The 10086-nt window shown below is 48.8% G+C and overlaps 3 protein-coding genes across 5 annotated transcripts in view; all 3 read right to left on the minus strand.

Moving 5' to 3' along the window:
* Nucleotides 1–982, minus strand: part of LOC108942419 (UPF0606 protein KIAA1549L-like) — a 33414-nt gene extending 32432 nt beyond the window's left edge. The window contains exon 1 of one of the 3 annotated variants that reach the window (XM_029252282.1): nt 209–982. In XM_029252282.1, the coding sequence (XP_029108115.1) occupies nt 209–428 (220 nt within the window). In that variant the 5' untranslated portion in view covers nt 429–982. The remainder of the gene's footprint in view (nt 1–208) is intronic. The other 2 variants (XM_029252281.1, XM_018765795.2) reach the window with 2 other exon arrangements.
* Nucleotides 983–1888: 906 nt separating this feature from the next.
* Nucleotides 1889–4890, minus strand: LOC108942223 (transmembrane gamma-carboxyglutamic acid protein 4-like). The gene is made up of 6 exons (XM_018765377.2): nt 4104–4890; nt 3729–3892; nt 3605–3632; nt 3281–3419; nt 3007–3180; nt 1889–2480 (listed from the first exon to the last, which is right to left on the minus strand). The coding sequence occupies exons 1-6, from the start codon at nt 4219–4221 to the stop codon at nt 2453–2455; spliced, it is 651 nt and encodes a 216-aa protein (XP_018620893.1). The 5' UTR covers nt 4222–4890; the 3' UTR covers nt 1889–2452.
* Nucleotides 4891–6179: 1289 nt separating this feature from the next.
* LOC108942204 (eukaryotic translation initiation factor 3 subunit M-like) lies at nt 6180–9529 on the minus strand. Its single transcript, XM_018765353.1, has 11 exons — nt 9427–9529; nt 8611–8743; nt 8308–8446; nt 7932–8055; nt 7752–7846; nt 7590–7673; nt 7413–7512; nt 7114–7195; nt 6715–6858; nt 6556–6616; nt 6180–6354 (listed from the first exon to the last, which is right to left on the minus strand). The coding sequence occupies exons 1-11, from the start codon at nt 9466–9468 to the stop codon at nt 6234–6236; spliced, it is 1125 nt and encodes a 374-aa protein (XP_018620869.1). The 5' UTR covers nt 9469–9529; the 3' UTR covers nt 6180–6233.
* Between the last annotated feature and the right edge of the window lie 557 nt (nt 9530–10086).

Here is a 10086-nt window from a genome sequence, read left to right on the forward strand (position 1 = left end):
TCTATGGATGGACGTTCATTCAGGGGAGATGCTGGGTCAGTGTGTGAACACACAGACACACACGCACGCGCGAACGCGCACACACACTGCATGGTTTATTGACAAGCTGATCATGGATGCTCCTCACGCGCCCCGTCCTCATCACGCTCGGCGCGCTCATCACGCGCATCCTCGCGCTCCCCACACCGACAGGTTGCCCTGCTCTCACCCCCCGTCGCCAGGGTCCACTGCAGCATCAGCACCACGATCCCCGCCGACAGCGCGCATCTGGACATGATCCCCCTGCCGGCTCCCTTCGCCTTCCCCCGAGAGCATCCCGCGCGCCTCACACCTGTCCGCGCGCGGGCGCGCACCAGGCGGCGGGGGCGCGCCTCGCCGCTGTCCACGCCGCACCGATTAGGGAGCGCGCAGCTCAGAGCGGTCGCCATTTGAGTGTCAGTCCGTGTCCCGACGGAGACATCTGATCATCGCGTTTGTGGACAAAGAGCCGAGGAGAACATGGGGAGGAGGAGGAGGAGGTGGAGGAGGAGGAGGAGGAGGTGGAGGCTGCCGAGATGCTGCAGGAGAAGGATGCAGAAGAGCGCCTCTCTCATCCTCTCATCCTCTCATCCTCTCCCGTCACCGATTCATCCCCGATTCGTGCTCATTCCATCCGTGCATCCTTTGGCGCGCGCGCGCGATCCCGTGGCGTCCCGCTCAGCGGTGAGTCCAAGGTCCCCATCAGACGCGACGCCGAGCGCAGGTGCTCTCCGTCATCTTCTTATGAAAGCGATCCGGTGCCCGACTCGCCGGGTTACTGCGCAAGGAGAACAGGGGCGCGGAGCTGCGCCCCCTGGCGGCCGCAGCTCTAACTGCAGCCAGACGCATGTGAAGGTCCACGAGATCCTGCTCTCCTCCCCAGGGCGGCTTGCAACCCAAAGGTTTGAGTGTCAGCGCTGCAGATAGATCGTACTGGGCAGTTTGTCGCAGCTCCCCGTCCCTCTGTCCCTTCTGTCTGTCGCCCCACCCAGTCTCTCAGCTGGTGTCCCTCAGGGCTCAGTTCTTGGCTCCCTACTCTTCCCCTTCCCACGTCCCCAGCTCTTCCTCTCCGCCCCCCCCAACCTCTCTGACATCCTGAGATGCTCCATCTCCCCGCTGCTCCTTCCACCTTCATCCAGGGGCTGCGGGAAACACGTCCTGTATTAGTCTGGACAGCGACAGAGGACTGCAAATGGGACGGACAGGTCATATGGGTGGGATAGCGTGAAGACCCCAGCATAAATGCTGCACCACTTTTCCCTCTTCACCTGTGGTAAAACCTGGAACCTCCACCCTGCTACCTCCCCTCTCTCTGCTTTCTTGATCCATTCCATCTCCTGAAGGTGACCTTTGAGGTCCTGATGACGTACAAAGCATCCAGAGAAGGTGGACACAGGCGCGCCCTGCAGACCAATATGCAGAGGACGTCATCCCAACAGCACGGCTCTTCTGGACCAATTCTGTTAATTAGAATCGCATTCGGAGCAGCGGCACGAAACCGCAAACCACTTTGGACCAACGACTGCGACTGCTTGTCCAGTTAAGAGACATCATACATTTTCTTGCTGAGAACCATCGCGTGTATTAAAGCTTTAAAAGGAGCTGCTGTAAGTGAAAGGAGGAAATCTAATGAAGAGGTTTCCATTTGACAGCCTCCTCCACATTGAAGGCCGCAGAAAGTGGCGCAGCAGCGCCACCTCGTGGAAGAGGAAGAGCACTGTCCACCACTGTCTCCATTATTCTTAATGAAGGCATACATTTGGACATACAAACATCAGGTGAGGAACTGCTAACATTACATGATTTTGGAGAAGTCAGTAAACAAAGAAGCGGAATAAAACAATAACCATGCTCGCATTTGAAACATTTATTTTTATTTATTAAAAAAACTCTGCAAAACTTCCTCGGTTCAGCAGTAATTTCCCATTAAGGAAAATGGCCACATGCAGCCGAAGGACATTCATTGATAGGAAAATACAGTAATTTCTGCAAGCATTAACAAACAATTGTGCAATTACTTGTACCTCAAAGAACAAAGCAAAATGTACAGATATATGGGACATTATATCATTGACTTCCCTTAAAAAATCCATTCCTGAGTGAGATCTGAGGAACAATGTCTAATAACTTCAGCCATCAACTAGCATTTAAACAATTATAACATCTGGAATTAGCACAGTAAAAATATTCTAACAATTCTAGAGTAGATTTAAAATATTAAATTTAGTGTTCTAATTGTTATTAACATAAATGTATAAAAACGTTGAAAAAATTTTCATTTAGCAATAAATACAAGAACCTGTATATGTATATTACACATATGGTATAATTACTGTAAATTACACTTCAATCAATGCGAATGAAAGTGTTCACAGTGAGGAAGTCCAGTGGAAATCGAGAGGAAGACCGAGGGACTGGTCAATCGTGCCGCAGACTACTGCCGAAGGCTTCCTGTTCTTGACCTGGAGGCACAAACGCAGCACCGAGTAAGCGTGCATGTGTACATGTGTGCAGAGTCCCTCCCAGAGTCAACAATTTCACACTTAGGATGGATGTGTGACGCCCAGACAGTTAAGAGGAGGCACACACAGCAACAGCAATGAAGCTCCAGTACACTTTTTCCAAGTACTTACCTTGAGCTGATAAAAATTAGTAAAAGTAAAAAATTACCCTGTGGTATAACTGGGTAAATCACTAAGTTGCTCAATGTACAAACCTAACATTAAGTAAGGCACCCTGGACAGATGGGTTGGGAAAATGTACAATGGCAGCAGCAGCAACAACAACAACAACAACAACAACAAAAATCAATCCAGGATGGATACCCAGCTCAAAGGCAGTACAACAGGACCCATTCTGGGTCTTGATCCAGCAACCTTCAGGTCACTGGTCCAAGTCCAGAATCACCATGGCGTCTGATACCATGGGGTCCAAATGAGTGAACGTGTTGCTCCCCGTTGGTGGCGAAGAGTGCGTGAGCCGGTTTACCCCGGGTACGGCGGGGGAGGGGCATCATGGGGACCGGAGCTGGCGATGGCCTGTTCATAGGAGGGCAGCCCTGAGGGGTCTACGGGGTCCTTCGGCACGGGCTGCAGGGAGATCTCCTCCAGTCTGCGGACAACGAGGGACGCGTTGGTCCGAGGGGGGCGGGTCCTGAACGACCTGGAGAACCAGAGGCGGTCACACGTCACATGCCTGTACCGGGCAGAGCATCACGGTTCAGGCTGCACCCCTTTGCCCCACCTGCAGGCAGTGCTCTTACCGGGATGACCTGTTGCTCTTGCACCTTCCCTGAATGAAGTAACAAATGAGCAGGATCACAATGACGATGGCCACGCCCCCAGCCACCAGTCCAACCAGAAGACCTATGACGTCCAGCTTCGATGGACTTTTCTGAAGATCTGAGGGTAGAAGAGACCAGTGAAACCCAGAGAAGGGCCTGCTTGGTGTAAAACCCGCAGGGACATGGGTTCGAAGCACATGTGTAAATTACATAAATGCTAACGAAGCTAAATTATGAACTTAACATCTCCAGCAACACATTCCCAGAAAAACTTATTGTATAAAATGAGTGCCTAAGTCTCACCTGCTGTGTACTGCTTCCAGAAAGAGTCCTGCAAGAGATCAAGAGACATATTTTGCTGAAGGCATTTGGAAAGCGACAGACAGTCATTGCCATCACGCCAGGGGCAACGGGGGCTCCGGCTCACCGTCGCGGGGATGTTCTCGAAGACCTCGCGCGCCTCCTCATAGTTGCACACCTCCTCCAGGCACTCACGCTCCAGGTTCCCCGGGGTGAACATCTCAAAGTCAAACTTGTTGAAGAGCAGATGGCGGCCGAGGAACCCGTGAGCTGCTTCCTCCTGCACAAACACTGACACAGACAGACACACTTCCCATCAGACCCCAGAAGTCTGACCTCAAGCCTTCATTCAACACAAAATACAGCTAGCTCCCACCATCCATGGCGAAAGGCTTTAATTAATAAATTAATTGATTAATTAATTAAAATAATAATAATGACGTTACATGTAAGAGTATATGTGACACAGTGCGATGTCCTGTGGCTATGTGTCCTCTCTCACCTCCAGGTGCTCCTCGCTCATCCTCCTCCCTCTCCTCGCCATGGAGGGGCGACGCGCGTGCGGACCCCCACGAGAGCGCGCACACCACGAGACAGAGGACAGGCACGCGGGACACCATCTCCCCGGCGACCGGGGGAGGGTTAATTTGCTAACAGTAACAGCTGATAACAACAATGCGATATTAACTATTAATATTTATAACCGACGATAACAGTTCGGATCGTCGCCTCGTCTCGGAAATAAATCAGAAATAAATGTCTGTTCGCCGACACAATTACGACACTTTCTACCACGACGACGTGTCTGACAATAAAATAATAAAGGACTTTTCAGTTTTCTCCACGGCCCGAGGATTCGCAGTTACAATCGTTAAACGCGGGAATAATTGGTCTATAAAGTGGTTTACGGTGTAAATAAAACAGCCGCACTAAAGAGTCATTTCGACGAAAACAAAACGAGGAAACGAGCGGTTTCGGCTCTCATCAGGTGCCCGTGACGTCATCGCCTCACCTGCCCAGACCTGACAAGTAGATTCCCGAGCAACGGATCGAGATCGACGAGCTGAAAATATGGTAACGAGCGTCCGCCGTTCCTAACAGGTACGTTCACCTGTAATTATTATTAATGGATCGTTTCTGTCCGACCTTTACCTCATCTGCCGTCAGATCATCCCCCAGGTTACTGGCCGCAGCTCTCGACGACGGCGCTCCTCCCTGCGGGAGCTCCAGACCCTGCACCCCCTGGACCCAGTGTTTTATTAATTAATTATCGCACTTGTGCTGCATGTTGAAGGTTATTTTATTGCATATGAATGATGTTAGGAATTTTTTAAAGGCCAGAGTCCATTCCTCTCATCGATGGTTAACACACTTACGACACTATAAATGTGTTTTCAGAATTAGGGAACTCAGTACAAACTGCTGTTATCACGCTGGTGTCGTTAATTAAAAATCATAAGGGACAAGCGGTTCTGAAAATGTGTGTGTGTGTGTGTGTGTGTGTGTGTGTGTATTTTGGTATAAACAATGATCTGCCCATCTGTTGTATCGCTTTCCTCTTGATTCGTTTCAAACCCCTGACCAAGGGAATCATGGGATTTATTCAGTCAGGCCCTTTGGGGTCAGTGTCTTGGGCTGTTTTTTCTATGACTTAAGGTCATAGATGGTTAGAAACCCTTACATGGCTTCAGTTCCTGTGAATGGCTTACTGATGTGACCCATTCAAGTGAGCAGCTAATTAATTAATTGAAATTATCTTAATCAGCTGCAGCACACCATGAATACCACGATAATGGGGCCCTTGTAGAAGACAAAAACCGCTCCCTACAGCCTATCATGCGCACTCTAGTTCTCCACCTCAATAAAAAGTTGGTTCTCAGTTTCTGTCCCCAATGTGGTGGCACAAACTCCATCTGTCCCTCAGAGCTGCTCAATCCCTCCCAGAATAGAAGGATCTCAAACCCATGTCTCAGGAGCCACTGATTTCCTGAAAGCTACAGGAGTCCAACACCATCTGCTATTTGAAAGTCACTTCTGTAGGAGCTACTGGAGGAATGTGAACCAGCAACACAATGGTGTCAGATGAGCTGTGTCCATAATCCCATGTCTACAAGCTTTGTCTGCTGTTGATGCACTTCTGTTTAATCTAAATTATGTCACTTTGGAGAAGTATTTAATAAGTAAACAGACTATCAATGAGATCCAGCCCAGATGAACAACCAGGCCACCACAGTGAGAGGACAGACACCTCAGGATTATCGTACCAATACGTGTGCAATTTGGTCATATGTATAGGTATCTGCCTGAAAGGCACTTCAGAAACGAATATTAATAGACATTTACTTCCAAGAGAGACACAACGTATAGAAGATTCCGGTCTCTGGAATATATTGGCGATGGTATCATCTCCTCTCATGATGGTAATGAGAAGAGCTTTAGTGTGGTGTCTCAGAAGACCTTGATCCCATTCCAGTCTTCATTCCTAAATATGACTCTTTCATAGATAAAGCATAAAGCACAGTATAAACCATATGGATTAAAACGGGTTATTTGCCATTACTGGGACACACACACACACTGATTGGAACATGAGTGTTTATTAGATGACCAGAAAAGGCAGAGAGAAGTGATGCTACGTGGTCGTCAGTGTTTGCAGGCTTGTCTTCACCGAGGAAAGCTTCTGCTTCCAGGAAGTGAGGTTCTCATGGAGCTGCTGCCACTGTGGCCTCCCAAAGGTGCGGTAAGTGCTGTAACTGAGAGGGACATTAACTGGTTAGAAGGTGGTCAGATAGGTCTCCAACCAAACCCAAAGAGGTGGGTTTTTTTTTTAAAATAAATAAATAAATAAATGTCATTACACTTATTAACTTGCACCAGAAATATTTAAATTTTTAAACTCCAGTCTGAAGAAAGAAGTAAAAGGTCAATAAGGACAGAAATACTGAGGAACATACCTCACGACAACCTTCCGCTGCGTCTGGTCGATCTTAGAGTGAACCATCTTGGTTCGTACAGCTGAAATCAGAGGCAACATTCAGCAGGAAGTAGTGTTCATCTACGAAGACCATTAAGAACACAGTGTTCAGTCTTCACAGAGGCAGATCCCTCCTCACCTTCAATGACGAAGGCCTCAACCTCCTCGGCGCCAATCTGCAGCTCCTGCTCCATGGTGTCAAAGGAGATCTCCTGGAGTTCCACTGCCATACTCAGGAAAGTAAGCAGCCTCATCTTCACTGTGTTCTGCTCATGCAGCAGCCCTGGGATGTAGAGAACAACATCCATGAAAACCAGAGGCAGGAGACATGGAGAAGTCCTCTTCAGCACAGCCTAGGGCCGAACAAGCTGCCGTTTCTCTGCAATTGCGACACCGCCAGGCGAGCTGGGACACCTGAGTGCTTCAGAGCACCGTATCCTGTCAGACACGAGCCTATCAGTGGTCCGGCTCAACTGTAACCACACATTTACCTAGAAGAGACAGTGACAGATAGTAGTCTGTGGTGCTGCCAACGTACCAAGAGAATCAACAAAGTCCTTGTTGCTCTGGTAGAACTTCACGTAGGCTGAGAGCTTTCCACTCACAAAGATGGTTAAGAGCTGAGGAGGACAAAGGAGCAGAGAACAGACAGGTATCTCTCAGTGGTTTTGCCTCAACCCAACAGTATTATTTCCACCAAATATTTCCTCAAAAATGATCTCACCCATTTAACGTAAACTCGTGAGCCATGTGGCAATACATAATTCCACATCTACTGTGAGATTCCCAAAAAGCATGCGTGAGAGTTGATGATATCAAGTGGAACATCTTGCTTACGTCATGGATGAGCTCGCCTTCAAGGAAGCGGACAGGCTTCAGTGCCAAAAGGTGGTCAAATAGGAATGTGGTTGGGTCCTTCAAAGCATTGACAATGCACCTGGTGGGGGTCACACTTGGTTACGGCTACGCCTCAGTTTTGGTGCGTGAACACATGGCGTGCAGTGCACCACCTACCTGTGTGCGTCGAGCCGTGCCTGCGATGCGTTGTCCTCCGTGTAGCTGCCCAGGAGCTCCACCATCACTTTGGCTGCCGTCTCGCTGAAAACACAGGTTTAGTGTGCGGAAGAAACACTGTGAACACGCACACAGGAAACCCGAAACACTCAACACGGGTACCTCTTCTTGCAGTCCACTAGCGCCTCATAGAGCAGCCTCAGCAGCGTGTGCTTCTTCTCCGTGTCCAGATCCCAGTCAACGATCCACCTCCTCACCTGAAAAGACAGGGAGTAACAATGAGTGTAAATAGTGACCCCCCCCCCCCACACCTGCAAGGGCTACATAGGTTCAACCGCATACCTGGTCCAGGTCTGTGGGAATGAAGGCGATGGCGTTGCAGGCGGACGCCACTTTGATGAGGCTGCAGTACACCGTGTACCTTGCTGGGCTGTTCTCATCCATGCCGTGGAACAGGTTGCTCAGTCTTTAAGTAGAATAACAAACATCAATAAGGAAGCAACCTGTCAAAACTAATTTTCTGCCTATGAAGGCACTTAGGCTAACATAACACCGTGTTCTGTCAAGTGCTACTCCACCCAGATGCTTCCTTTGAACATTCATGTTACACTATGCGGCACCAGTGGAGAGATACCCCTTAAAAGAGCAGAAAGGAGTATTTGGAAAAAAAAAATAAAGAAAAAATACAGGTTTTGGTGGGTGCATGCTGCCAACTCACAGCTGCATCCTCAGCGAGGGCCGCTCCCCCTCACGGAACTGGACCAGTTTCTCACACAGCCTCTGGACGAGGGCCTCCTGCTTCTCTGTCTCTAGGATGAGCAGCAGGGACACGATGCTGTTCATCACACTCTCCGCATCTGGGGGAAAGAGAAATTCCATGTATTTTATTTTATTAAGCATATATGTGAACAGTGAGGAACGATGATCAACAATGTAGGGAAGGGAAGAAGCATATTGGGGAAACCGGCATCTTCAGGCGAGTCCCTCGCCTCGGGCAGCCACACGCCACTCAGCTCCTCACCTTTGTCGTCGTCCTGGAGACACACGTCACAGGCATCGATGATCTGAGTCAGGTCCATGTGGAGGCCCTCCGGAGAGTTCTCCTCGGAGATCTCCGCTCCCTTCCCTTTGATGTATGCCCTCAGCTCCGAGGCCTGAGCAGAAGTGGAGCCGGTTTACAGCACAACAGATTATAAACAAACTTTTATATGGCACACAGGAGGGGAAGAAAAAGTATATAGAAAACAGAAAAATATACACCGTACATTCTCTCATAATTCAGACACACGACTCACCAAATCTCACTCATTTCATAGCCTTCAGACACTTTTCCCCCTCTTTTTTACAATTGTCTTCTCTGTATATTGCTTTCAAATCTTTTGTTCTTGTAATTTTTTATTGATCTTCATTTTAGTTTTATTCTGCACCTTATACATATTCTCTGCGAAAAGCACTTTGAGAAGCTGCTTTTAAGGCGACACAGAACAAATTTTGTTGTTACCGCGCGCATGCGCACTCACGCAAAGGGTATGGAATTTACCCTCCGTTACTCTCCGTTTGAGGAGCAAATATCGACAGTTACGCGGACCAATGCGAGTGAGGGAGTTGATTCACTCTGTACAATCACCTTCATTGTGTTAATAATGTTACATAAAACACGCGACAAAACAGAGTGTGTTTCACGCCGGTTTTCATCAGACTCGAGTCACGATGATGATCAATCTTTCAAGTTTCACCCGGCTGCACACGTACAGAACTACCTGTCAGAGGGGGACAGACGAAGCCCAGTAAAGCCGCTGAGAAACATGTTATTGTTTTTATTGTGTTATCTTGTTACCTGGTCTTCCTCCGTTATGTCGATAAAAGCTGGAACGCTCATCTTTTCACTGCTTCGTATCTCCAAACGTGACACAATGCCTACCGGAAGAGAAGGGGACCGGAATACGAGGAAACCGGAAATGACCTTTCGGCATCTATGCGTCGTTTCCGGGTCGCCATGTTAAAGTGTCCACACACACACACACACACACACACACACACACACACACACACACACACACACACACACACACACACACACACACACACACACACACACACACACACACACACACACACACACAGAGAACCGCTCGTCCCATACGGGGTCACGGGGAGCCGGAGCCTACCCGGCAACACAGGGCGTAAGGCCGGAGAGGGAGGGGATACACCCAGGACGGGACGCCAGTCCGTCGCAAGGCACCCCAAGTGGGACTCGAACCCCAGACACACCGGAGAGCAGGACCGTGGTCCAACCCACTGCGCCACCGCACCCCCTCGTGTCCGTACCCACAGTTGGCAAACACCAAGTACTGTACTTGCGTAATTTAGAAATATAAGGTTGCGCTTTTTTTTTTCTCCATGTAAAACCATTTTTTTTAATACAACCGAGAGCACTAATTAAAGTTTATTGTCTCTCTTTAAAAATAGTTTAAATGCAGACTGTTTAGGAGTTCAG

The sequence above is a fragment of the Scleropages formosus genome, chromosome 5 (genome assembly GCF_900964775.1).
Source record: "Scleropages formosus chromosome 5, fSclFor1.1, whole genome shotgun sequence".
Taxonomy (NCBI): domain Eukaryota; kingdom Metazoa; phylum Chordata; class Actinopteri; order Osteoglossiformes; family Osteoglossidae; genus Scleropages; species Scleropages formosus.

Excerpts from the sequence above, each read along its gene's own strand:
- LOC108942223 (XM_018765377.2), bottom strand. The coding sequence starts at position 4,221 with ATGGTGTCCCGCGTGCCTGTCCTCTGTCTCGTGGTGTGCGCGCTCTCG. Across the intron at positions 3,420-3,604 it reads CTGGAAGCAGTACACAGCAG|ATCTTCAGAAAAGTCCATCG; the intron begins GTGAGACTTAGG and ends TTCTACCCTCAG. Across the intron at positions 2,481-3,006 it reads CCTCCCCCGCCGTACCCGGG|GTCAAGAACAGGAAGCCTTC; the intron begins GTAAACCGGCTC and ends TTGTGCCTCCAG.
- LOC108942204 (XM_018765353.1), bottom strand. The coding sequence starts at position 9,468 with ATGAGCGTTCCAGCTTTTATCGACATAACGGAGGAAGACCAG. Across the intron at positions 8,744-9,426 it reads ACATAACGGAGGAAGACCAG|GCCTCGGAGCTGAGGGCATA; the intron begins GTAACAAGATAA and ends ACTTCTGCTCAG. Across the intron at positions 6,355-6,555 it reads CAGCGGAAGGTTGTCGTGAG|TTACAGCACTTACCGCACCT; the intron begins GTATGTTCCTCA and ends TGTCCCTCTCAG.